This window comes from Plasmodium chabaudi (assembly GCF_900002335.3).
Source record: "Plasmodium chabaudi chabaudi strain AS genome assembly, chromosome: 3".
NCBI classification, from domain to species: Eukaryota; Apicomplexa; class Aconoidasida; order Haemosporida; family Plasmodiidae; genus Plasmodium; species Plasmodium chabaudi.
The window spans coordinates 121,183-143,610 of NC_030103.2; the positions used below are offsets into that span (position 1 = coordinate 121,183).

General features: G+C 23.7%; 6 protein-coding genes and 1 non-coding gene across 7 annotated transcripts; 4 read left to right on the forward strand and 3 right to left on the reverse strand.

Moving 5' to 3' along the window:
* The first annotated feature begins 1,140 nt into the window (after nucleotides 1-1,140).
* On the forward strand, nucleotides 1,141-1,212 carry PCHAS_0303520. Its single transcript has one exon. It is a non-coding gene; the product is annotated as a tRNA-Gln (tRNA).
* Nucleotides 1,213-2,385: 1,173 nt separating this feature from the next.
* PCHAS_0303600 (conserved Plasmodium protein, unknown function) lies at nucleotides 2,386-3,861 on the forward strand (the record flags this gene model as incomplete). Its single annotated transcript, XM_736351.2, has 1 exon — nucleotides 2,386-3,861. The coding sequence occupies one exon, from the start codon at nucleotides 2,386-2,388 to the stop codon at nucleotides 3,859-3,861; it is 1,476 nt and encodes a 491-aa protein (XP_741444.2).
* A 773-nt stretch (nucleotides 3,862-4,634) lies between these two features.
* PCHAS_0303700 (protein MAK16, putative) lies at nucleotides 4,635-5,867 on the reverse strand (the record flags this gene model as incomplete). Its single annotated transcript, XM_016799444.1, has 2 exons — nucleotides 4,635-4,672; nucleotides 4,769-5,867. The coding sequence occupies 2 exons, from the start codon at nucleotides 5,865-5,867 to the stop codon at nucleotides 4,635-4,637; spliced, it is 1,137 nt and encodes a 378-aa protein (XP_016653155.1).
* Nucleotides 5,868-7,194: 1,327 nt separating this feature from the next.
* On the reverse strand, nucleotides 7,195-10,069 carry PCHAS_0303800 (conserved Plasmodium protein, unknown function; the record flags this gene model as incomplete). The annotated part of the gene is made up of 12 exons (XM_016799449.1): nucleotides 7,195-7,401; nucleotides 7,545-7,640; nucleotides 7,728-8,095; nucleotides 8,225-8,321; nucleotides 8,408-8,446; nucleotides 8,543-8,650; nucleotides 8,743-8,814; nucleotides 8,917-9,007; nucleotides 9,183-9,294; nucleotides 9,399-9,440; nucleotides 9,532-9,580; nucleotides 9,671-10,069. 12 exons carry the CDS (start codon nucleotides 10,067-10,069, stop codon nucleotides 7,195-7,197), a joined length of 1,680 nt encoding a protein of 559 aa, XP_016653156.1.
* Nucleotides 10,070-11,462: 1,393 nt separating this feature from the next.
* Nucleotides 11,463-12,842, forward strand: PCHAS_0303900 (5'-3' exonuclease, putative; the record flags this gene model as incomplete). Its single annotated transcript, XM_016799456.1, has 1 exon — nucleotides 11,463-12,842. The coding sequence occupies one exon, from the start codon at nucleotides 11,463-11,465 to the stop codon at nucleotides 12,840-12,842; it is 1,380 nt and encodes a 459-aa protein (XP_016653157.1).
* A 618-nt stretch (nucleotides 12,843-13,460) lies between these two features.
* On the forward strand, nucleotides 13,461-15,815 carry PCHAS_0304000 (condensin-2 complex subunit H2, putative; the record flags this gene model as incomplete). The annotated part of the gene is made up of 2 exons (XM_739043.2): nucleotides 13,461-15,301; nucleotides 15,392-15,815. The coding sequence occupies 2 exons, from the start codon at nucleotides 13,461-13,463 to the stop codon at nucleotides 15,813-15,815; spliced, it is 2,265 nt and encodes a 754-aa protein (XP_744136.2).
* Nucleotides 15,816-16,262: 447 nt separating this feature from the next.
* On the reverse strand, nucleotides 16,263-21,671 carry PCHAS_0304100 (Sel1 repeat-containing protein, putative; the record flags this gene model as incomplete). Its single annotated transcript, XM_739044.2, has 1 exon — nucleotides 16,263-21,671. The coding sequence occupies one exon, from the start codon at nucleotides 21,669-21,671 to the stop codon at nucleotides 16,263-16,265; it is 5,409 nt and encodes a 1,802-aa protein (XP_744137.2).
* Nucleotides 21,672-22,428: the final 757 nt, after the last annotated feature.

Sequence of the window (22,428 nt, forward strand, 5' to 3'; positions counted from 1 at the left end):
TCTTAAAAAGCATAGCAAAAGTTTTTTTCATAATGCTTATACCAATAAAACTGTTTACACAAAAATATATTTTAAATAAAGTCAATTTTTAAAATAATAAACATTTTGCGAAATATTTATTTTTTTTTTATCATATCGCTTTAACATAAGCCCATGCTCAATAAATTATTAACATACATAATTTGTAAAAACTACGAAATATGTCTAAGCAAATTTTAATTATATATATTAACAAATGGCATTATTCAATCATTATTCCTACACAAGCCTTTTAATTTCTTTTAACTTAATGCTATTTCCCTCTTTTCAACCTTTACAAAAAAATATATAATGTGTGTGTTTTAAGCTTACTTTTTATTAGCTCCATATTCTGCTTTGATGAAAATATAAACCCTTATATGGACACAAAGAAAAGCATAATTAAATTATAAAAAAATATTTTACCTTATGAAATGTTTATTTTAATAAAATAATCCAACATAATAATATAACCTTATGTTGGGTAAATATCCTTTCTTACATACTTTTTTCATACTCTTATTTATTAATATATAAATATACACATATATTTTATCACATCCAAATCGTACTATAATTAATACCAATGACAAAAAGAAAAGCTTCTCATTATGTAACCCTTATCTTTTCAATGTATTTTTTTTCACAACTTTTATGGGCCTCTTCAACATTTCCATAATCCATTTCAGTTCATAAATCATCATTTATTTACAAACAAATATGTTCTTATACGTTTTAAAGTATTTGGCTAGCTTATATATAATATTAAAAAATATATATATACAAACAGCTATATTTTTAAAAAATCAATATTATTAAACTAACATATTTATTACCAAGGGAAATAAATATATACTAGCTTAATTATACAGGTTTAAAAAAAATTTACACGCTTTCTATTTTTTCAAATTTTTTATAAAATTTAAATCTTTAAAAGTCAACATAAAATAATTATATTATAACCTAAAAGCCGAGTACAATTTCCAGTGGTATACATTATTTGATACGTCATAAAAATATTATAAATATGATAGATATAGAGAAATATAAAACAAATTATCATTTTAGAATATTTAAAAAAATATACAATTAATAATTAACTATTAAAAATAATACAAGTTAGGTTCTGTAGTGTAGTGGTTAGCACTGCAGACTCTGACTCTGCAAACCTGGGTTCGAATCCCAGCAGGACCTTTTTTTCTTTTTCAATTCTAAAATTTATTTAAATTTAAATATTGTTTTTCCTGCCTATATTTTATAGAAGAAAACCTGTGTGTGATAGTTATACCAACCATATTTATAATAAAGAATAACTTATTAAAATTTTTTTTTATTTCATATATCGAAAAATTATATAGCCAAATAACTGGGTTTACTAATTCAAACTCTTTATTTTTTTCACTTCGAGCATTTCAATGTTTTCCCATTTCTTATAGGGACGTATAATATATATACATATTTTATTTCTCTTAAATGGACAATATTTTAAGTATCAAATAATACAAGTAATAATTCATGCATGTTGTAAATTTGCGTGTAAAAAAAAATGAAAACAAAAATTAAGTGAAATAAATATGAATAATATGAAAATGATAATAATGCCACATTATCTTTGCATATATTAAAAATGATTCATATAAAAGCTATGAGAAAATACGTTCCATTATAGAAAAAAAAATTATGTTTAAATAATTTTTTATAACTTATTAATTAATTGACATATTTTATTTTTTAAGTAGTATATAAAAAGAATTTTCTCTTATTAATTTGCCTACATTTTTGATAGTTCTATTATTATATGTGTATATATGTTTATTTTCTTTTCTATATTCAATGATTTATATATTAAATAAGATAAAGTAAGCAAAAACATCAAAATAGAAATAGCTTAAAATATATTATTGAGCATTCATTTTAAAATGTACTTTTTTAATTCTACTAAAAAAATGTGTGTATAAAGAATTGTATATTCATTTTGAAAACTAGCCAAAAAAATATATATATACATATATAGCTAACTGGTGAAATCGTAAAGAGAAAACTACAAATTAAAACTAAAGCCTAATTTAACGCAAAAGCTTAAATGCTTTATTACATTAATTTTGATAAAAAAAATTATTACATTGCTTATACTCTAAAGGAATTACTAATAATATAGTATATTCGCTAAAAACAAAAAAGAAACGAAGATATACCGATAAATAGAACTAGCACACATGAATCTCTTAATACTCCCTTGCTTCGTCCCATATTTTAATACTTTATCGTATTATTGCGGATTGTAGATTATGCTAAAAACACGCGCACACACACATATATATACTGTTTCGATAAGAAATACGTATAAAATATAGACCCACACAATAAATGAATTTTTACCTTAATGTATTTGAAGAAATAGAAAATATACTAGAAAAATGTAATCATGATACCTACTTAAAAATATGTAACGCCATAGAATATATTAAAAAAAACTACAAAGGTGAAATCGATGAGCTAGCGATACCAAATAAAAAGTTTTCGAAAAAAAAAAAAAATAACGCAAATGATATTAACAACCTGAACAGCAAGGTAAATAACACCACCACTGAAAATGCCAATCATAATAAAACGAAAAGGGGAAGGAAAGGGGCGAAATTAGAATGTGTTAACAGTATAAGAAATTATTTCAAAGTAGTTAAACCTGAATTAAGTGATTTAAATGGACCTGATACAAATGCAAATACAGTTATCGGTGATAATAACAATAAAACCGTGTCCCCAATAAATATTTTTTTCCTTTATGGGAATTTTAACATTATAATAATTATTTATTATATATTATATAAATTAAAACTTTTTAATGATAACCTATTTATAAATGATAACAACAGAACTAGTTACGCTAGCAACAGTAATAATACCATAAATATTATCAATAATAGCAATAATCCTGATTTTTCCATTTTTAACAACAAAAATATATCTCATATAATTTGCCTACAATTAAAAGACAATTTTTTAGACAATATTAATGATGTATTGAAAGATATGTTAACAACTCCGAAATCAAATTCTTTTAAAATTTTTATTTTTGAAGCTTTTCATTTTTTACCTGTACAGTTCAGAAAAATATTTATAAATAAAGCTATAAAAAGTAAAAACTTAATATTTATTCACAGCAATAGTTATTTAAGTGACTCTTTTATAAGCAATTGTTTGTATATTAGAATTCCTAAGCCCAATCAAGATTTATTTAATAACCATATTTTAAGTGTTATGCAAAAAAAATATAAAATTGATTTTTACAAAAATGAAATAAAAAATAATAATATTCAAAATGAAAATATTCAAGATTTAAAACAATATACCGAAAATGCTATAAATAGCTGTAATTATGATCTTCCACTAATATTGGTAATAATTTATTTAATACAACTTAATAATTTTCCTGATATAAATAAAATTATTAAATTAATTATAAATTCAAACATTAAAAAATTAATAAATACTATACATAAGTGTATTATGAGCACACATTCGTTTATATCAATCAGAAATATTTTATATTCAATTCTTTTGACCTACAATTTTGACATACATAATTTTTTAAATATTTTTTGTAACCAATTAATTTCATTTCATAAATATAATGATAATTATAAAAAAGAATTATATTCTTTATTTTCTGAATATTCGTATTATTGTGCAATACATGATAATCATATTTGCACACTGGAAAATCTAGTTTTGAAAATTATTACAATCGAGAAAAAATATGTCGATACAACACATAATCATTGTATTGTTATGACGGATGAAACGGAAGCAATTAATACTAGCCGTAATTCTGGAACCATTTAAATTTTGTATATAATCCGAAACGTTTCAAACACACATATCCACATTATTCCCACTAGTTCTCACAATCTACAGCATCATAATATTTTATTGAGTACTAAGGGGGATATACGTAGTATATATGTGTTCATGTTTTATGCGTATGTTTTATTTTCATATAGATACTATTCAATTTATACATTTCTTTTTTTTTTTCAAACTTATATCACATTATCTTCTATCCTATTTTTATATTACTGCTTTTGATTTATGCATATTTTATGTACATAATAAAACAATAATTATATTTTAAAAAGACATTATTTTTATCAAATTGTTGGAAATCGAAAAATGAGAGTTAAAAAAAATGAAAAAATTTTTAATCATTTAAAATAATGGGAATTTTGAAAAATGTCGTTCAAAATTTTTTCGAACTTCCACATTATCCAAAATTTTCAATTAATTTTTTTTCACACATATGAATTTTTAAATACTACAAAAAAAATACAATATAAAAAATATGTAATAATAAAATGTTTGTTAAACAAATGAATGAATTCGGCAAAACTTGTAAATTTAATGAACAAACAAGTTTAACCACTTCTTCTATAATAGAAGAAAATAATTTAAAAATAGCATATCTATGCATCCTTCTATTTTATTAAAACTAAAACTGTGTCTTGTTACAATACATACTTATAGTTGTGTACATATTTGTAACTCCTTTATCCTGTGCAGAAATTATCGATATCTTTTCACTTCGTTCTCCTACTTCTTCCCTGTTTGAGACCACGAAACTATTCGTTCTCGTAAGCTATTCGGATCTTTTTCTTTTCTATAAATAATAAAAGTGAAAAACAATATATATATAAATGTTACATAGAATGCATAAAAAACAATCACAATTTTCAACAATTTTTGCATTTCTTACTGTTTCCATTATTCCTTTTTTTTGCGCGCTTCGGGTAATTGCCATCTATATCTTCTGTTTCATCTCCATCCGATATTTGACCCGATTCTTGTAGTTTTTTTATATACTCATTATCGACATATTCTTTTACATATTTTTTTTTTTTCTTTTTCCCTTTCTTCATCAGTTTTTCGTCCTTAAACTGTTCCTCATCATCGTCTTCTTCCTCTTCTTCATCGTCGTCGTCGTCATCGTCCTCTTCTTCGTCATCATCATCGTCGTCGTCATCATCATCTTCATCATCCTCCTCGTCATCCTCCTCGTCATCCTCCTCGTCATCCTCCTCGTCATCATCATCTTCATCATCATCCTCGTCCTCATCATCTTCGTCCTCATCCTCATCATCCTCTTCTTCATCATCCTCTTCATCCTCTTCCTCGTCGTCCTCCTCTTCTATTTCCTCCATCTCCTCTCCAAGCTGCTTCTTCTTTTTCTTTCCCACATTACTCACTTCAATTTCAGAAAATATCTTAGCCAATTCAGACTCCTTATTTTTTATTTTTTTTTTTGGGGTTAAAAATTTATAAAGATTTCCATAAACCCCTGTATTTAGTCGATTTATTAATTCAGCTTCGACATTATTTAAAATATTGGCAGCTTTCAATGCTTTATTTTCTCTTGTTCTATCTCTTCTTTCTGTTTTCTTTTTTATTGGAACTAATTTTAATTGTTTTTGTAAAACAAGTTTCCTACTTCTTTTTAAAATTTCTTTGATTCGTATATACCTTTTCATGCATTTTTTAATTTGTTTAATATTATGTGTATGTTTCATTTCTTTATAAATAATATTAAAGGATTCCTTTTTATTTAAAGTAAGAGATATCTTACTCCATAACTCACTAGGTAAATGTGCTCGTTCTGGGCATTTTAAATATAAATATATTTCACCTTTATCTAATATTACAGTACCATATACACTATTACTTAATGGGCAATTTACTTTTGTACATAAACCTGTAACATTATAATCATTTAAACAAAACATTTGCTGTTCTGTTTTCTTTTTGAAGGAACATTTCCCTTGCCCTAATATTTCCCAAGTAACTGAATCATTATACATTTTCGTAAACTGTTTATTATATTTTTAAAATACTTTATTTAACAGCTAAATGTAACCCCCACTATTTAGCATATACAATACTTTTTTTTTACGATATAAGAATTTTAAATTGTTTATAAAACAACATATTCAGTTTGATTAACTTACTTAGTTCCTCTCTACATATATATCACATAAAAATTGTTTATATTCAAATTTTGTCTTCATACCATTTCCTTATATTCTTTCTCTTCCTCATAAATGTACATATAATATATGTATATTATATATTCAGGTATTTGCTAATTTATAGAATATATAAATTAAAAAAAGTTAAAAAAAAATTATCCTTACAACATAATATTATTCTTTCCATTCAGCTTTTTTGAAAAATGCTGTTTTATTTTTATTATTATTTTTTAAAGCTTCTTTATTTTTATAACTATTCCTTTTTTTTACAAAAATAATTAAAAAAATCTATAAAATTGCAATACCTTTTTTTTTTAATTATATATCAATTTAATATATTTTTATATGCATATAAAAAATATAGGATGGAAAGAATTACGGCCATTTTTCATTTTAAATTATTCAAAAAAATAAATATTTACTTATTAAATTTAAAATATTATTGTCAAATATGTATAAAATTGTATCCTCATTCTGTTTACAATATTTATATATATTCTTATCTTCTATTCATTACATTTTCATTTCATATTTTACTACAAAAAGAAAAAGAAATTATGTCCCTCTTTTTCAATTTAGTATTTCCTATAAATATGACCAAAACTTAACTAGCCAAATTTAAGAAAAAAAAAAAAAAAAAAAAAAATACTTTCTCATATTTTTTTAAAAATTTACAAAAAATAATGATAATATTTTATTAACAAAATATTATAAGTCTATCCCAAAGAATAATACTAAATATACCGTCTATATATATGCCATATATTATATATGCAATTTTTTTTTTTTTACTATCCCTAAGCAAATTGAAATAAACTTTTAAAAACATTTTCCTGCTTTATTATACTTACTTTTTTTTAAATAAAAATAACAATTTAGACTAAAATTACTTTTCAATAAAGTTGCAAAATTTATACAAACCAAAAATTAGCTACATGGGAATGTATATATATAGTTATAAACACAAAAATAAAATAATAAACTAATTTAATAATAATTTTTAAAAATAATAAATATCAATATGATTAACAATGGTATAAAATAAAACCTTATGACAACTGTGCTCTATACTTTTCATCATTTTGTAATGTATATGCACATGTTTAGTTATTCATTTGGTCACTAATCAAACTTATACATACACACGCTAACTCAATTCCTAAACTTGCTTATCCTCACTATTACTATCAGACAAATCCTTAGTTTTTAGTTTTTTTAATAATTCATTTTTATAATATTCAGTTTTTTTTCGTTTAATTTGATATATTTTCTTTTTCTCTCCTTCTTCTTCTTCTTCATCATCCTCAATGTACAACTGCTCAGACATCACTAACTCATCGTTGTATTCCTTTTTATCATTCACATTCTGTAAAAAATGAAAAAATAACTCGATGCATTGAATGAGCAAATATCCTAATTTATATTTACCAAACTACATATCCAAAGGTATAATCGTTTTAAAAAACTCACATAAATTTTGTCAACACTTTTTACTTTGTTCTAACGTACTTTTATTGAATTTTCTCCCTTTATTTCAAAGTCATCAAATTTTGGATTATTTCTTAAAATACGAACAAATCCCTGATCATCACCACATATAATAGTCTGAGATAGCCAAATAAAAAATAATATAAAAATAGTAATACATTATGAAACGTGCTTTTTTTTTGGTTACCCTTTATAATTTCTTACCGTCATATTATTATTCGAGGCAAGTACCTCTACAGAATTCCCACACACATTTTCAGAAATGTAACTTAAAAATTCACCATCATTTAATGAAAAAAATAAAAGAGCTCCAAAATCTAGCTTGTCTTTATTTATATTTATTTTTAATTTATTATCATTTATATTCTTATATAAAATATTATTTTTATCATCATTATTCTTTAACTCTTTATATATCCCACTTTCATCAAGTTCATTATTTTTAATACTCTCACAATTATTATATTTAAACAAATTTTCATATTTTTTTATTTTTTCAAAAGCATTTGAACTATATAGACATAATATTTCAGCCATTAAGCTGTGGTTACATAAATCTGGGTCTCTTAATCCTGCAAATAAACATGTATTCATTTCCACAATTTTGTTACATCTTATAAGAATTAATAATTATAAACACTAAATGTATGAATCTTCTCATAATTTCACATCCCTTTCTACATGGTTGGTATTAAACTTACCTGGCACATATATGGAATACATTTTCCTCAACATAAATGAATCTAAGTCCCAAAACTCAATCAAATCGTTTGATATTGTGAAAAACTTTTTACTTATCTGTTAAATAAAATGGTTAGCATATTTTCACATTTTCCTAATTTTCCTATTTTTCATATTTTTTCACTTTTTTCTATCTTTCTCACTTCGTTGTTGTAAACTTTTCCGTTTATTGGCGATGGGTGCTGAGGGTTTGAAAATGAAAAATACGCGGCAATTTTTTTTCAACTTTTTAAACTAAAGGCACAATTATGAATTGCGATATTCACACTTTTCCTTACATCGTAGAATACAAAAGCAGTGGGCTGAAATGCATATGTATTTTTCACTTTTTGTCGAGTCTTTTTCAATAAGTCGTATATTCGTAAAGATGAGCCTTCTTGCTTTATCTTAAAAAAGGGGAACACACAGCTTTGTAGTGAAACTTTGCAATGCTCATATATTGTACTGACATATACATAAATAAGCCAGCTTCACTTACCAAGAGCTTTGAGACAAGAAGCTCGAGGAATTGCATTTCCCTCCTAGGCAAAATGGATATAATGGTATCCACCTGTTTCAGAAAAAAAATAAATAAAATTGCAAAACCATTTTAAGCTTATATATCAGGCTCCAAGGTAGCATTTTTTTTCCTTTTTTTTAAGTAAACCCTTACCAATCTCTCTCCATTTTCTATGTCAAATAAAGCTAAGGGGATTGTGCTGTTTATCGGCTGCTTAAACATGGCAACCAGCCCATCAGAAACCCTAACAGGTGTGGAAATGTAATGTAATGTAATACTGAGCAAGCAATAGTTAAACATAGATATGAATCCATTTTTTATAGAAAAATGATGGACAATGGTTGTCATTTTCAAACCAGTAGACAAATAAAAAGACACTTCTTAATATCTCGTATTTTATTACTTTTCATTTTGTTTACCTTATTTCTTGAAATTCCTCTGCAATTTCAAATACTTGCTCATATGTTTTCATATCCCAGAAGGTGTACGAATTTGTGTTTAAATTTGCTGCCCCTATTCTTCCATTTGTTTCTTTCCCAAAAAAGTTTATAGTAATAAACAAATTTAATTAATTAAAATTTATAGTATATAATTTATTTGCTCACACATTTATGAACATTCTTTAAAACCCTTACCACAAAACTCGAAAAATGCGGGATGACTCAATATCACTTTTTCTATTAAAAAAAATACACCAATTCATATTCATATATTTTTATTTACTCTTATAATTATATAGTTACTATTTTTTTATATAAAAAGTTATACCAAATAGTGTCCCAAGTTCTGAAGAATTTGTCTTCCCTACTTTTAAATCCTACAAAAAAATCCGTTTCCATTTTTTCCATTTTTTTATCTTACATATTGCTATTCATTTTTGCATTGGCACTCTCATATTTTTTCTTACATGGCAGTTTATTATTTTGCATTGCAAGTGAGCAGGAAAAGAAGCGTAAGCTACTATCAATGTGTTGTTGTATGTATTATATACTATTGTATGTACTACTGAAAAAGTATTTGGATTTATTTCACATAAAAATAAACCACTTATTATATCATAAGCTCTTGATATACCTGAAATTAATAAAACAACAATAACATCATTTGCTAATATTATCTCTTTAATTTTTGTTCTTTCATTATTTAATTGATTAAAAGGTAAATTCTCATATATATCAATTATTTTTATAGTTTTATAATTTGAGCATATATTTTTTTGTATTATTTTGCTTTTATTTATTTTTGACGATAAACTTTTAGGAATGTTGTTCCCATATTTCTTCCGCTCTCTCATATATTCCAACATTTTTCAAAAAAAAAAAAAAAATCACACACACGTCTACAACCCTTAAATAATTTATTCTTTTTTTTTTATAACTTAAAAATAGAATAAATCTCTTTAAAAAAAAAATCTGTCATTTTATCGTGTGGTGCCGAAATGTGTAAATATGTTAGAGCGAAAATATATTCATAAACAATTTAAATTCATATAATAAACATGTAGCAAACCTTTATACAAAAACAGCCATAAAATATATTAAATAAAAAATATAGCCAAACAAATTTATAATTTTTTATTAAAATATTACAAATGAAAAATAATAAAATAAAAAAATGAATATGATACAAACTGTCTAGAAGGTAAATATAGTTATAGACATTTTTTTTACAAAATTATTTCATTCTTTATAATTGCCAAAGCATAAACAAATGAATAACTAAAATAGTTGTTGTAATAAATATCACAACATAAAAGACAAGAGGGAAAACAAAAACCCCTACTTAATATAACAATCAAATAATAACAAAATACATCATTTTTTAATTCGATCTATTCATAAAAATTGCTTTTATCCCTTATATCCATACAAAATTTAGTATTTATACATAAGAATATATATTTATAAAATTAATAAGGATTTTTTTTTTTTTTTTTGGTTACTGAAATAGTAAGACAAAGAATATATATTCATATTTATTTAGGTTATTACATTTTTACAATTAATTAATAATCGATATTATTGCTCTTTATTTAAGGCCACCCCAAATAACGTGTAAATTTAAAAAAATTATAACCCCTATTTATGTGTATGTACTTTTAAATAATATACTACAAATTAATATCGTAATTTATTAAGTTAAACAAATATTATCGAAAAGTAATTCTTATTAAAAATTGGTGATAACTTTTGAAGTGTAGAATAAAAAATATTTTATTTCCCATAAAATGCAGCCAATTATCAGTCATAATTTTTATTCAATTTTCCTATTTTTTATATACAAATATTACTAGAATAAAACTATGAAAAACGAAAAAAATATAATAACCCCAATCTTATCATAAGCCCACACATAAACATAAATCCATATGTTGGTACTAATGAGCTTACAAAAAAAATACGAAACAAAATCAAATAAAAATAATAATGTGCTGTTTCAATATTAATTATTAATTTGAATAAAAAATTTTATTATTTTTGTATTTTTTTTTTTTTTTTCACTTTCTCAAATAGCTATATATACATATGTATGTTTAGCTAGATTGTAGTGTGTAAGCAAATGGCAAACATCCATTATAATCCAACAAATAGTTAAAATAAAGAAGGGAAAAAAATGAAGCATAAATTAATGACACAAACAAGATGAAGTATTAATTAATGACAAAAACAAAATGAAGTAAAATTAATGACGAGAACAAAATGAATAAAATGTTCTTGGTCATAATATTTTCTCTAAAAAGTATAATATTATGGAGTAGTGTTTATATAAATATTTACCCAGCCAATTGTAAACTTATTTATTCTTATAATGTAAAGAATAAGGGGGAAAATCACACTTTAGAACCAAATTGTGTAAAAAAATTAGATTTTATAAGCAATAATATATATAAAAAAATTAATCGTAGCAATAAAAATTATGTACAGCTATACAAAAATAGCTACCCAAATAAAAAAAAACAACAATATGAAAAAAATAGCTTTTCTAATCATTTCCTTTTCAAAAATATAACTTTACAAAATGATGTTCATAGATCAACAAAAACATTTGCACGTAAAAAAAAAACTGAAGAACATTTAGAAAATGAAGAAAGTCTAAAAAAAAAATTTGAAACATTTTTAATAATAGACGGATCTTCTCTTTTATTTAAAAATTATTTTGGTATGCCTTTTTTAAAAAATGACAACGATATTAATTTAAGTACTATCTATGGATTTACACAATCCTTAAATAAAATTTACAAATTATTTTGTCCATCATATATTGCTATTATATTTGACTCTAAAACCTCAAATAAAGAAAAAAGAGAAATATATGCTCAATATAAAACATTAAGAAAAAAAAATCCTGAAGAACTTTATGAACAGCTAAAGCTTGTTAGTGAGTTTTGTGATATTATAGGAATTAAAACTATAATTTCAGAAAATGTGGAAAGTGATAATTATATTGCATCCCTTGTTGATAAAATCTATAATACTATTCAAACAAATAACGAATGGGGACCTAGACATGATGAGAATGGATTAGTTTCATTAACTGATGATGAAATAAAAGAAAATAATTTTAGAATTGTTGTTGTTTCAAGTGATAAAGATTTATTACAATTATTAGAATATAATGACAATGATCATAATAATATTGACATATCTGTATGCCAACCAAATCGAAAATATAGAGTAGTAAATGCACACACATTTATTCAAGAACATGAAATTTATCCCAATCAATATAGTGATTATTTAATTTTAGCTGGAGATAAAACGGATGGAATATCTGGTATACCAAATATTGGTGATAAAACTAGTAAATATTTATTAAAAGAATATTATAGTATTGATAATATTTTAAAAAATATACAAAACTTACCACCTAAATTACAAGCAATATTTATTAACAATATAGAAAATATTAACATGTTCAGAAAACTTATTAAACTTAAATGTGAAACAAATCAATCTATAAATTTAAGTGACTACAAACAAGTTAATATCAAAAATTTCGAATTATTTCAAAATATTGTAGATAAATATTCCCTTCATAAATTGCTCAAAAAAACTGTTATATTAAATCATCCCATATAGGACCTATCTAATAATAACTCCACATATTTTATCCCGTATATTTATTCAATCCATTTTTAATTCGCATTTCCGTATATTCGAAAATGCTTATTTTTTTCTGTACGTTCATATTTTTTTTTTCCTTTTTATTTTAATATTCGAATGAATAAGCAAAAATGCCTATACCCATAATATACACATATGTATATATCCATTTTTTTTGATAAATTAATTGTAAATATTTTCACATACTTTCACATATTATTCACAATATTTTGGCTTGTCTTTTTCGCTTATTAACGTATAATTCCTCTATAAAAATAAAAATAATGTATAAATATTAAAGCAATATCACGCATGTTTATATATATGAATATGCGTACCTTGGCACAATGTAAATTATCAGTATGGTGTGCATACTATATCTTGGTTATTATTTATAAAAGTAGCATCAATTTTTTTTGTAATCTTAATAATTTTATATAACTCTTTGAATGTTTTTTTTATGACTTGTTCAGAAAATTTCCTTTAAATTTGCACACAATAAGTATGTGTGTATTTGTTTTTCATTGCCAAAAAGGCTATAAATAAAAATAGATACGTTTATTTCCCACCATTTTCAGCCCATTGAATCACAAAATGTCTACACAAGAAGACGAAGTGAGGTTACTTATTCAAAACCTACAAAAATGTAATAACACAAATGAGTGTATAAATTTCGATTTGGCTAGCACAATCCAAGAATTTTTAAATTCGCTAGATAAAAATTCATTTGAAGATATTGATAAAACAATAAGAGAAGATGAAAAAGATTTAATGAACAGTTTTACGTCTGCAGCTATATTTCTTGAAAATTGTGTAAAAATTTTTGGCCTCAAAATTGAGCATTTACATAACTTAGCTCATAATACATTATATAATATATATAAAGAAAATAAAAATAACAATTCAAATAAAAAACAATTATTAATAATTGATGAAGAAGAGTATTTATATATTAATGAAATCAAAAATTTAAAAAATACAATCACTGAAAATGATATTATAGAAGACGATTTATTAGTTAAAACAATTCCACTTCCAACATTTTTATTTACAGATCATATAAAAGTTAAAAATAAAACAGAAAGGCATAAAAATGTAATAGAATATGATGAACAAGACAATATTCCTTATGCTGATACTTTAGAAAATGAATCTACTACTATCGAAGCAAAAATGATGGATTCAAATTCAACAGATAGCTATAAAAATATGGATAGTCTAAATCTTATGGATAATAAACAAGCAATAGAAATGAATTCAGTAAATTCACTTAATTTTGATAAACTGTTTTTAGAAAATGATGGTATTATTTTATTAGACATTAATGATTATAATATATTTATAAATGATGAATATGATTTTACATTACAAAATAAGAACAGCACAATTCTATTTGAAAAATATGAATTTTTTTCACGGAATAGTATTTATTTATCAAATAATTTAAGTCAATATATACATGAACAAAATACTATTCAGCATACATATAAAATAAATAACATCTATGATATTACATCTTTAAGATTATGTACAGATACACTATTATTTAAAACTGATTTTTATTCATATGATCTTGCATTAGATATTATTAAAAATAAAAATTATTTAATTAATAGATTTGAAAGACAAAAAAAGAAATTATATATTCTTGATGAAACGACTCATAAAGATCATAAATATAATACCATTTATAAACAAAATATTAATTATTGTGATTATTGTGGTTCTATAATTACATCTATAACAGATGCAAACGACCCCAATACTCGTTGTGTCTATTGTAATAATAACGAAAAAAATGGGTTCTACAAAAAACTCCCAGGATATTATAACTTAAGTTGCTATAATATTACAGAAACGGAAGATTTTCTCACATATATGCAACCAAATAAAATCATAGACATTATTATGCAAAACGAAATTAACGAAGCAGATCCAAATAGTACCCCAGATAAACCCGATGAAAATGCAAAACACGCAGAACATGCCGAAAATTCCAGCCTTAATCAAAACGATGACTTGACCGATAAAGAAGATAATTGCAAACTGTCGAATGATCAAAAATTATTTCGACAAATAAAAATACCACCTTTATATATACAAAAATTGGGCTTAAATATAGATTACTATTATTTAGAATCATTAATATATAATTTAATAAAAAGTCTAAAAAAAGAAAAAAATGTCGATCGTTTTTTTTCCATAAATTTTTATGATCAAAATGAGATTTATGATACGGAAATTTTAAAAGATGAAGATTATCAAGAAACTAAAGATGAACAAAATAAAACAATACAAGAAACATTAACTATGGATACATTTATGAATATTAAATCTATAGATAATCATATTAAAAATCTTCCTACATCTATTCTTAAAAAAACAAATTCAGATAGCTCCTTGGCCTTTTCCTTTGAAGACAAAATACAGGACAGGTAAGGACGATATAGTATTACACACTTTTATGTTACACTTCCCACTTCTCTACCATTCCCAACTTTCACTTCTCACTTCCCACTTCACAGGGTAAACGCATGGAGCAACTTTCTTGAAGAAAAGCTCGAGCTACTAAAAAGGCAACCACAATATAATGTAGAATATTATAAAAATCGGATTCTCAAATATATCGTTAACAATGGTGATAATATATATTTTCCTGATCTCATAATGAATAATGAAAAATATCAAATATATAGAAATTTTTTAACTACCCTAATGCTAATAAATACAAACAAATTAAATGTCACCGAAATCGATGAAAAAAACAATTCTAATAATATTACTAACTATCAAGTTAACATAAAAAATATTAACGTCAATGAATATATGAACCTTCCCGATAATTTTGATACCACTAATTTTACTATAAAAGATAAAAAAAGAAAAATATCAGACAAATCGCAAAACATAGACAATCCTTCACACTTAGAAAAAAAACACCATACTTAATTTCGATCATAAATATTAATCAGGTGCATTAATCAGGTAATTACCCATTTGTATTTTTCATTATATTTTTCATTATATTTTTCATTATATTTTGATAAATCTGCGAATTATAGTTATCAAATAGAAGGACAAAAAAAAGGCATGTAAAATAATATGCAGCATTATCGTTATCGAAAAAAGCTTAACGAAATAAATTTGTAATGAAAAAAAATATTCCCAACTCAGGGAAGATAAATACATAAAATAGAAAACACACAAATCACAAAAAAAGATAAAAATCTGAAAAGCAGAACAAATCATGCTCTGCTTTGTTAATATCATTCAACAGAGTCTCTAAAAATATATATTTATTAAAAACTCGAAACTTGATATAATTTGTTTTTTTTTTTGAAAAAATTTCCATACCCACACATGTAAGTATAGACTCATTTTGTATATCCAGAATTTTTAGGCTGATTGAAAAAAAGATAATATAATTTTTTTCAAAAATTTTAAAATATGAAAATAACTAAATTGGGAATATATATAATTATTATCTAATAGATAATCTAGATTTAAACATTTTTGATCATATTCGGAAATGTAGAAAAAATTATTTTGTAAATAGCAAAGATTAGGGTTATATATTTTGTTATATATAAATGCAAATTCCTCATAAGGCTTGACATAATTTTTTCCATATTTTTCATTTATATTAAAACTTTCAAAGCTATTCATTTTTGAAATAAAAGAAATTGCATTCTTTAATAGCCAAACAAAATCAGTAACACATTTTTTAAATAAAATTTTTAAAACTCGAAGGATACCTATAACATTACAAGCACTATGTTCATCTGTCGATAATTTAAAATATATTTCTAAAATGGATTCTAATGTTTCTAAATTATTATCCTCTAAAAATATTGCTTTATAATATAATAGCTCATGATTCTTTTCATCAGATGATTTTGTTAAAAGTTGAAGTTCTTTTATTTTACTTTTAATTGTAAAATTATCACCATATTTATATTTTTTAATTAAATCTATTGTTGCCTTTTTATATCCATAAAATGATGAATATATATCGTAATATTGTTTACACACATCACAATTTTCAGAAAAACTTTGAATCTCATCAAATATTTTTGATGAATATTTATTTTTATAATTATAAATCTCTTTTATATCATTATCGTAAAGTAACATAGAATATCTATAAAATTCTGAATCATATAAATTTTTTATATTTTTATTTTTTTTTCCATTTTTATAAAAATAATAATCATCATTTTCATATATCTTTCTGTTCTCAATATTACGAATTTTATTTCTTTTTGATTTTACTAAAGCATTTATTTCTTTTTCTTTATCTTCTAAAAGTTTCACTTGATAATAAGACATCGGTTTGTAATAGCAATGCAAATATTCACTTAATCGAAAATATTCCATAATTTCCTTTTTTATTTTTTCTACCCTTCTTATTTTGTCTAAGCTTGTTTTTCCATTCTTCATTTCCTTTAATATTATATCATCATATTTCTCAAACAATTCAATTGGTTTATATGATTCAATGCGATTTTTCAAAAAATTTGGATACTCATTACCCATCGAGTTGCTCATCATTCTATTGCTTACTTGATTTTTATGTTCCTTACGATTGTTTTCTAATTCGTAAAAGAGTTCATTTCTCAAACTTTGGCACATTCGCAAATTTTCCAAACTACCATCCCTAACACTACAATATTTTAACAACGATTTAATATGTCTTCCTCCATTCTTTTTTAAAAATTTATATTTTATTTCTTTCTCTTTCTTATATATTTTTTTTATAACGTCCCTAAAATTGTCTCCCTTACTTTTTTCATCTTCAACTTTTGATTTGTATTCCTCTAAAATATTTTCAACCCTGTTAAATTTTTCTAAAAACTTTTTCATCGTATTTTTTTTTAAACCCCATAACATGGATGCATTTACATTATTGGGATGGTCCCCTAATTCTGATAAAATTATAGATAGTAATAATGCACCTGTATAATCTTTAAACTTATAATTATGCTTTAGCAATTTTGACAATCCATATATACGATCATTAAACATTCCAATAAAATGCAACGGCTTCAATGTTATATCACATTTTTCATCAAAACTTTTATATTTTGAATCCATCCCTTTTAATATTAATATATTTTTATTATATAATGAAATTATATTTCCATTTTTTGCAGACAATGAATAATATTTATAAGACATCTTTAAATTATTTACTACATCATTAGGATTATAATCCTTTAATTCTATTCCTACATCACTTCCTGAATAATAATGAGCAATCAACATCTGAGATATATTATCTCCTTTATCTGCTGCTTTCTTTAAATATTCACCCGCCAATTTTAAATCTTTTTCTGTACCTAATCCAAATTTATATATATTATATTTTGCTAGTAAATGTTCTATACTTCCTTCATTATTTCTTGTTGCTTTGTGAAAATATTTCTCAGCATTTTTCACTACACTATCCGTTTTTTTTCCAAGTTCTGCCATGTACTCATTGATCATCGCTTCTTCAGAATAGCTAAGTGCACTATCACTCCTTACACTTTCATTTCTCACGTCTCCAATCTCATTTGTTATGCCCATCACTACTTGCGGCTCCGAAGTAGGTCCACTCAATGGGCTGGCATTTTCTGCATTCGAACCATTAAGCCCGTTATTGTAATTGGCTGATGGACTACTCATGCTATTTGGCTCACCACTAGCCACATTGCTTGGAGCTGAACCCGTTTCAATGTTAGGAACAGATGCAGAACCCATAAAATTTCCTACCCCAGTATTTATATTAGCATAAGTAATATATTCACCCTGATTTTGTACCTTATCATTTTCTTTTTTTTTTTTTTTTTGTTCATCATCATCTTTTCCTTCTTGTTGTCTTTCCATCTTTATTTGTCGAACTAATTCTTTCTTATCCATCGATTTAGCAATTTCTGTTTTTTTAGATAATCTTTTATACTCATCTAAAAATACATATCCAGAGGAAAGTGCAGATGCAGTATCTCCTTGATCTGCTGCCTTTTTCCAAAAATCAAGAGCTTTCATTTCATTTCTTTCAATTCCAATATTATCATTACCAAAGTAATAAATTTCTCCTAATGCTGCTAAAGCATAAATATTTTTATTATCAGCTAGCTTAGAAAAATATTCAAATAAATTTCGATTATCTTCTCCACCATTTACTAATATATGCTTATGATTCTCATGTATATACTCTTGATATATTCCATTTTCAACACTACTCGAATATTTTAAAGAATCGACAACACCTCCTAATATATTTCGTAATAAAAAATCACAAGACGTCAAAAAGGGAGATATGTTATTTTTTATATAACTATGCTTATAACTTTTTTTATCATATGTATAATCAAAATATTCTTTTAAATATATATCATTATTATATCCATTTTTATATTTTATTCGAAGAATATTATTTGTATATGCTAGTCTACTAAATATATCATCTTTTGTAGATCCTAATGAATAGGAAATTATTTTTGATTTTATATTATCTATCTTGTTTGGAATCATTCTATTTTCATTTGATAAAAATTGATCAACCCTTATTTTATCATTATTACTTTTATAATAAAGGTAAAAAAAATTATTTATAATATTACTATCTTCTAAAATGTTATTACTCATTTCAGTAGATAATGAAGCCATTGAACTATTAACAAATGCTGGCAAATTTATATGATATAAAATTCCACTTAAAAAGTTACATAATCCATCATTCCCTTTCTTTATAAGACTAATTGCATTCTCTATATTTCTTGGAAATCCATAAGGAAATTTTAATTTACCATTATTATCATTTATTCCGATTAAATATAAAAAACCTAAAACACACATTGATTCATTCTTTAATTTGTCTATATATTCATTTTTCAGCAACTTCAATTGATCATGAATTATATCTTTTGTTAATTTAGCAGCTGGGGTTTGTTCATTTAGTTTTATTCCATCATATATATCATTATTTTCTGACTGTTCATAATTATTTTCCTTTTCTTTTTCTTTCAAATCGGAAATACTATCACCATATAGAAAAATGTTGTTTGCAATTCTATTTATGTCATTCATATTACTTACATTAAATAAAGGTCCTTTCCATTTATCACCTTTTTTACCAACACTATTACGTGTTACACCTTTTTTAAAAAATTTACTTTTACAATCTCTACTACAAATTAATCTATCATCGTAAAAATTGTTCCCTTCAAATTTTATTATTACTTTGAGGTAGTCATATATTTCTTTAAAATTTTTTTTTTTATTTAAATTTATATGATTTAATATGTAGAATATATCTTTTGTTGGACTAAAAATTAATGGAATTTGTTTATTTGGATGTTTTTTACTTATTATAAAACCATCTCTAAGTTCGTATAAATCTCTATAATCACCTATCTCATCTGTTTCTTTATCGAATCCAAAGTTAAATAATTTATTTAAGTTCTTAAAAAAAAAATCTCTTTCTTTAATATATTCATTATTCATATCATTGTTAAGGGCATTCATTTTGTTTTCATATTTGGTAGCATCTAATTTTTGTCTATCCTTTTCCTCTATCTTTTTTTTATCACTCTCCTCCATTTCATTCTCTTTCAAAGTTTCGTTTTTTTTGTTTCCCAAATTGGGAGACTCACTATTATTTGTACTTATATTAGAAGGTACTTCCCTTTTTTTTACTTCCTTTTCGTCTGTCTTTTCCTTCGTGTGCAATTCTTCATAGTAAACTGCATGCACATCATTTATAATATCTATGAACAATTTAGAAAAGTTTGAAAATAATATTCCTATTTCTGCATTCGTATAATCTAAAATGGCATCCTCTTCAATTCCTTCATATTTATACAAAATTAAACTTTTGTTAAGCTTTCCTATTTTCTTATAAATATTATTATTTTCATCAAAAATTATATTTTTCCATATTGACAATTTTATAATGTTCATATATTTATTTGATAAACTCTTGTTTGAATTTAACAAATAAGAATATATAAAGACACTGAATTTTTCACTATTGTACATATGATGTGGATAATTTCTCTTTGAACTATTTATAATATACATGTATTTATTATATTTGTCTAAAATGTGTAAAAATGAAAATTTATTTAAATTAATATAAAATATGAACTGTTCAGAATTCGAGCCATTTAATAAAAAATTATAAAAATATTTATAGCTATATATTTTTTTTTTATGACTGTTCATATTTTTTTTATCAATATAATATACAAAGTAGTTTTTATTATATCCTTCAATTATTTTTATAAAACTATGCCATTTAAATATTGAGAAAATTAAATGTTTTTTAAAAATTACTTCATTCATTCCTCCATTTTCTCTATTATACATTTTTATCAAAGTATTATTATTTTTTATTATATTAATTAATAACCACAAATGGTCATACACCTCTTTACTTATTTTTGTATGTAGAGAGTATTCTTCTAAAATATTATAAAAATCATATTTTTTTCGGTTTACATTTCTTAATATTAAAGTATCAATAATATTCTCATATTTTTGAAATTCATTTTGAAAATGTTCCACATCATTTTTATATTTATAAGACATAGTTTTCTTATTTTTTTCATTTATCTCATTATCTTCGGAATTTACATATGCAGAGGGAATTTCTTCATTTTTGGCTAGCTCCACTCTTTTATAATTTTTTTTTTTTTTTTTCTCACCATTTTCACCATCCCCCCCAAACTTGCTTCCTTTTTCATTCGCTATATATTCACATTTTATAGATATCAGAAAAAATAAAATTATTAAAGCAACACAAAAGACATTTTTAATCATATTTCCTTTTGTTCAAAAAAAAAAAGTGTTAAAAGAAGGCGGGAAGACAAATCATATGTATAAAATATAAAATATCAAAACAAACAAGTCTAGCAATATGTCTATTACAAGCTTGAGAAATATAATAAAACGATGTGTAACCACAAAATTTTTTTCTATTCTTCTCACAAATCAAAAAGAGAAAAATGAATAATCATAAATAAAGCAAATTCAAATATTTTATTAAACATACATAATGCATATAAACAAATGAAATTGCTTAAAACGGTCTGTTCCCTTTCGTCTTTTTTCCTTATACCCTCTTTTAATTTATATTATTAATTCATTTCGTATGCATATATAAGGTCATAGCTGCATTCTTTAATATGTATACATGTAGCTATTTTCTCATATATATATATAATATGAAAAGCAAATATTATATCAAACTTATTTTCCATATACATATATAATCCAAGCACAATATTCAAAACTTCTCCTTTGCCAATTGGCTTTTTAATATACAAAAAAATATAATTAATGTGCTACAAAAATTAACACATAATATATATACAGAAATGTACAGGCATGTGTAATATTATAAAAAAAAAATTAATAGTAAGGCAAAATAAAAAAAATATAAAATTATTAAATATATATTTCTCTTTATTCGTTAATTATTCTTCTTTTCGATTTTATTTAAAATACTGTTTACAAAAAAAAAAAAAGATAGTAAGGAAAATTTATTATAATGAAAGCAGTTTTATAATTTATAAAA